The 6,000-nt window shown below is 42.0% G+C and overlaps 1 protein-coding gene across 5 annotated transcripts in view; it reads right to left on the bottom strand.

The window, feature by feature from the left end:
- TBCEL (tubulin folding cofactor E like) overlaps positions 1-6,000 on the bottom strand; it is a 56,815-nt gene continuing 50,815 nt past the window's right edge. For all 5 annotated transcript variants that reach the window (XM_074357036.1, XM_074357037.1, XM_074357033.1 and 2 more), the window contains one exon: positions 1-3,968. In XM_074357036.1, coding sequence (XP_074213137.1) covers positions 3,650-3,968 — 319 coding nt within the window. In that variant the 3' untranslated portion in view covers positions 1-3,649. The remainder of the gene's footprint in view (positions 3,969-6,000) is intronic.

The following is a 6,000-nucleotide window of genomic DNA, read 5'->3' as shown; positions in this document are numbered from 1 at the left end:
GAAAGTGGACTTGGATTTTTAATTTTTTTTAAAGATTATCTCTCTCTATATATTAATAAAAAGTGCAAAGAATAGACCTTCATGTTTAAATTATATTCTAAAATAAAATATATATTTCCATTAACTGCAGGAGACAACTGGCAAGTAAAGAGCCTGAGAGAGTCCAGTCCCTCTCCATCACGACAGTGGACATATTTGAAGGAAGCACCTATGAAAAATAGAGTGTTCACAACACATCTGGTAACACAGATAGCTTCTGGGTGTTCTTGAAAGCAGTTTGGTTGCATTTTCAATCCAACATGAAATGAGGGGAAAAATCAAATTCAAAAACAGGAATGACCTTGCTTATTAGAACAATCTATTATTCCATATTCTGCTCTGTTTGCCCTGGAGCCTAGCACCTGCCGTGTAGCAAGCCACCCTGACACATGTACCTGGGGAAGCTGTCACCAGCGCGCCTCAAATGGTGCTCAGTTCCCTCTTCCTAACACTGCAGATTCAGCGACATAGCTGAAACATCTGGTTAGAACTGAACTTTTTTTTTTTCAAGTAAACAAACTTTTAAAACAGAGCATCATAACATTCGGCTGTGTTAAACACAGCTCATGTTCACCAAAAGGTCTTAAAGGAGCAAGGGTAGTACCATACCTGCTGCCTTCTTACGTATTTATGGCCATGGTGGCAAGAGGGTGCAGGAACAAGAGAAACTTTCAATAATAAAAAAAGACATATGACTCTGAACTTTTTTTTTTTTTCTCTTTAAAGCAATCTGGGAGATTTCAACAATTCAAATTCAAACCTCAGTTTCCCACTGTGGCTTCAGCGGCTGCTGCCCACGTGAAAAGGATGCCTTGGTTCTGACTTGGCTTTCTTTTACGACTCCTTTCCCTTTCCGTAACCGAAAAGAATTTTCTATTTTAGAAAAGATACGTTCTGGTCACTGTGCCTGTAGAAACATATCTGTAATACTGGCTACGACAGAATCTTGCCTCATAAATGTAAATAAGATGCTTTCACTGAACCTGGATGAAGCTGATATTAAAATACAGATAAGCTACAATTAATTATGCATAAGTTGTAGACTCAAAAGTCCATGGTCTCTCCTCTCCTTCTTTATGGCCTGCTTATAAAAATAATTTTGGTTACAAGTGTCTGCACAGCACCAATTTTATTCCAAAAGCAGCATCTTTACTCAGCCGCCCAAATAAATTTACATGTACACATGCTCTAATAGCTTTTCTCATTTACTCCTGCTCTGTAACTCTAAGAGACTGGTAATTGCATTAGATCTCCTCTCAATCAAAAATTATTCAGCAGTTATTAAAACCATCCATTACAAGGCCCTAAAAACACCCACGTCCATGGAATTAAATGAGAAGTTCCCCTGACATGCAATTGTGTAAGAGAAGAATTATGCCTGCAGTTGATGGACACTGTGTTCTGTAATAACAGAAGGGACAGGTCCCTAATAGTAAAAAAGCATTTCATAAAACTTTGTCATATATAAAATATCTTATTACTTGTGACCATTCCACTGATGATTACAGCATAACATAAGTGTTTGCTCTGCTTTCTGCTGTGGGACAGTCAGCGGTCATACGACCTCAAAAAATAAGAGCGCATCTGCTTCCCAGGCTGACAAAAGCAACGGGCTCAGCTGCACTGCTTCTCTCTCACACTCGTCTGCACGCGCGCACACAAAGCACCCACAGTTTTAGTCTTCGTGACACTGTGGCCACACTTTCCCCCCACTCCCAAAAATCCGCCAGGAAAATGCGATTGCAAAATAATTATTCTTGTCTCTGTCTAGCCTGGCTCTCCACTGCTCATTTTCATGCTTTTGAGAGATAAAGTCTGTAGCAGAAGGAGAACAGGCCTCATTCATCTTCCTCAAACCCTTTGGTTTCCACCTCCAGTGTTACAGAGAATGTACACTTGACTCGGCAGGCCTGGGTCACAGGCTTTAAGATCCACACCTGAAGCGCCATTAAGAGAATAGACGTCTGCTCTCCCGGCACAGGACAATTTAAACAGTAGCAGTAATGAATACAACTCCGCATATGTGAAGAGTGTACAAGAGTCATCTGAACATTTCATAAGAAAGTAAAGAATTTCTAGGAGGGATGGAATCACATAACAGAGGTCAAAAGGTCCAACACAATCAGGTAACAATTACATTCTTTGAAAAATACTTCATGTGCACATTTTCTGCCCCAGTTGCACTGTCTTTCTCAAGTCTCCCGTCTGTAAACATAGTGGACCCAGAAAGACATATATTAAAGAGAGAGGTTACATTAACAAATGTCCAGAAGAACAAACAAAAAATTTTCCGAGCAGGTAAGGACTATCTTTTGAAAGAAAGTGCTTTAAATATGCTTCTGCAAAAAATACGATTTGGAGGCAGATCTGAAGTTCTGACACTTACGTTTTACTTCCCAGATTAGTCAGAGCTGTGGGGGCAACTAACTGAAACGTAAAACAAAAATAAGTGTTCAATTATGACATCGCAAAATCCCAGGGAAGAACTGGGAATCAAAGCTCCCTTGGAGCAAAATTTCCCACTTCTAATGCAAAGTGCAAAAGCAAAGTCTTCAAATGACGGCAGGCAGGACGCCACAATACTCTCTCCCACAGGCCCCCTACTCAACTCCCTCACACACACTAGAGAGTTTATTAGCTAAGTCTTAGCTCTCCCGGCACGTACATCCATTACACTATTGGATTCTTCATAAAGTCAGGCCTCCATTCCCCACAGTTTAAAGTAATGAAAAAGATAGACAGATAATGAAGAAATACATTCAAAATGCAAAAATCAAAGAATTCCAGAATCTGACGTATTTCCTGTCAGTAATGGTTGATACGTTGTGGAAGGAACATTAAAACTGAGATGGTTACATGCAAAGAGCTCAGACTGCTGTGTTGTGCTTCCAGAATGAACAGCAAGTTTTCCTGGAGTTGTAACACTTCATCTACTCTTCTTCCAGACCCTAACAGAGCTATAGGTTCTAACTGAGTACCTGAGATCAGAATCAGGTTGACAAATGTTTAAAACACTTTAAATGATTTCAAAAGGGAGAAAGGGAGAAAAAAATTATCCAACTTGAGAATAAGAAGTTAATTATGGACAGAATAAAACTACTAGGTAAACATGTATGGACCCGAGTCAAAATGTGAAAAACTGAACCAAAGAAGCAAAGGAGAGGGAGGGAGGGGGGAAAGGAGGAATTGGGAGAGAGAAGTGCTCCTTCCTGAAAAGACTCCTTGTTTCCTGATTTAAGTGCAAGCCACCCTTCTCAGGGGATACACCGCTCACACCGCCGTCACAAGGACACCTGTGCGGGCATGACACCAAGCGGCAGGCAGAGCCCAGGGAACACAGTAAGAAGTCGGTGACTGCTTAGTCATCTTTCTTAAGGGAGGGCACAGGGACTGGAGATGTGACCAGTTCTGGTGGCAGAGCCGAAAAAATCTGTGGTACAAAATACCAAAACAGCCCCCTACCCATTCTAGGGGGACATGTACAAAACCCCCCGAAACCCAAACAAAATGAAACAAAACAAAACAACCTTCTCCCTCCTGAAGAAAACCTCAAGGAAACAAATGCCCTGCAGGAAGTCCTCCTGTGTGTGTTCTCACAAGGCTGGCGAGGTTATTTTGTTTTGGATTCCACAAAAATTTTGTCCCCATCCCTAATGCCGAAAGAATGCAAGGCCCGGGAGCTGTACTTCATCTCCTCTGGGCCGAAGGGCGCTTCGTGGTCGAAATAGTAGAGAAGCATGTTGCTAGGGGGTAACTGCACTAGAGTTTTCAGTTGTTTCTTTAGTTCTGCCACTGTTTGGTCCAGACGAATGCTCATCTCTTCCACCTGGTCATTAAAGTGGACCTGGACTTTCGCGCTGCTCTGGGGTCTTAGGTCCACTTCTGCCAAAGGCTCCAACTTGCCGTATTTTGTGATCAGTTCATGATACCTAGAAGGATAAAACAGACAACAAAAAACAAAACAGTGACAGCTTCAGTCACTAGTGTAAGAACTACTGACTTCTCCAGAATTACAGGTAAACTATGCTTTCTAACATCCTCTTCTAATTTATATCTACCTACCCACCTATCTACCTATCTATCAAGTGACTACAGTACGGCCTCTGATCTGATACGGCTGCCCTTCCGAGGTCACAGTAAAACCACATCCCTGGGGACATGCCTGCTGTGGGTCATCATATAAGAACAGGCTCAGAGGGGAAAGGAGAACCTAGAAAAGTAGACACTACAAAGATGATGGGGAGAGGTCTAATCACTCTGTAGAGCTTGCTTTCTTGGGTGTCATCAGCAAGGAGGGCAAAGATCTAAGCACGTGTTCCTTGGTCACAGATGGGAACAAGCACATAGGCCAGCAGCTTCTGACCCCTGGAGAAGCCATAACTTACAAACAAAAACATCTTGTTGTATGTTAGCTGTTAACTCAGCCTTTTCAGCGATGCTTTGTTTCAATGCTCTGGCCTAGTCTAGTTGACTGTAATACAAGGAGTTTGTGGAAGAGTTAAGAATACATTCTTGTAAAAAAGTAGTAAATGAGGGGGACAATTTCCTTGATCAGTGCAGGAAGAAAGAGCCAAAGACACCTGGAGGACAGTGAACTGTAGAGGTGACACTAGGGCCCCTGAGGATAAGTTCCCCACGTAGGAAACCCTGTCCCCACTGCCAGCCTTGGAGGAGCTAGGTCTGATCTTTGTTGAGGAAGCTGAGCAGCTTCCTATAAACCAGGGGGGGAATCATGCTGCACATTTGCTTTATTATAACAAAGACACACTGAAGTTAATTAAGGATAAGAAGACAATGGTTGTAAGATCACTCCTCCATGTTCTCCCCCCTACTTTTGGGTTTAACTTGGTGAAATCAATGTTGTAAAAAGTTGGCAGGAACATGGACGACACAGTAAAATGTCTATGGTCGGGGACGGAGGTAATCATTTCCAGCACGCAGAGCATCAGGTGTGGTGAAACAGCACTGGCCTTGGAGTCAGAAGTCTTGACTCCAGAGTTTTGACTCCCAAGTCTTGACTCCGTCTTATAGTCAGCTGTGTGACTTAGCGACTCACCCAATCCTTCTGGATCTCAGATTCCTCACTGGTAAAACTGAGATAATGTCTGCCCTTCCTACCTTACAATATAGTACGAAGAGTTATTTAAAATAACATATAAGTAAGCACTTTGTAAATTCTAAGTTCATATACAAATAACAAGTATTAATATTATATTCCTGCTGTCTGGAACTTACATTATTAAAACACACCCCCCTGCCCCACCTTGGACAACATACAATTGAAATCTGTTTAGGTAGAACTTCTTAGAAAAGGTGATGGTGTGATGAAACGGATTACAGAATCTTCTCCCAGCATTTAAGCCCCAAATAGCATTTTTTAAAGGGTAAAATACTACCAGTAGCAACTGAAACAAGAAAAGGGGGAACAACTTTATTGCCGTAACCTTTTAAAAGGAACCCAAAGCTCTGTATTGTGTGGTTCTGTTAAGCACGGATCCTAACTCAACCCCTAGGAGCCATTAGGAAAAAAGAAGGAAACAAAATCCTGAGCCTACTGACCAATACTTCCCAATTTAGAGCAGATTCAGGGCTGAGGGGTAAGGAGTCAGCTGGGAGGAAGACCGAGAAAACACCTTAGGATAAGAAGGCTCCACATCCCACAGCTAGGATGCCAGGATCTTAGTAATGGCAAACAAAACAAAACAGCCCAAACAAACATAAACCAAAATTACCAGGACCTGAAACTTTCCAAGGGTCCAAACTGAAAAAGTGAAATGATTCAAACTCCAAGGGTATCTTTCCTTCACCCAGTCTCCTAGTATATGGCTTCAAGTAAGTGAAGCTAGGTTATGATAATTTAACAAAATCTTGGAAAAGACACCAGAACCCAGGGGTCAAATGAGAGCTGAACCCAACTCTAGAGATGTTTTCCCTTCAGACCACAGAAAAGTAGATGCAGTT

Source organism: Camelus bactrianus, chromosome 33, assembly GCF_048773025.1.
Source record: "Camelus bactrianus isolate YW-2024 breed Bactrian camel chromosome 33, ASM4877302v1, whole genome shotgun sequence".
In the NCBI taxonomy this organism is placed as follows: domain Eukaryota; kingdom Metazoa; phylum Chordata; class Mammalia; order Artiodactyla; family Camelidae; genus Camelus; species Camelus bactrianus.
This window is presented reverse-complemented; position numbering and strand designations above follow the sequence as displayed.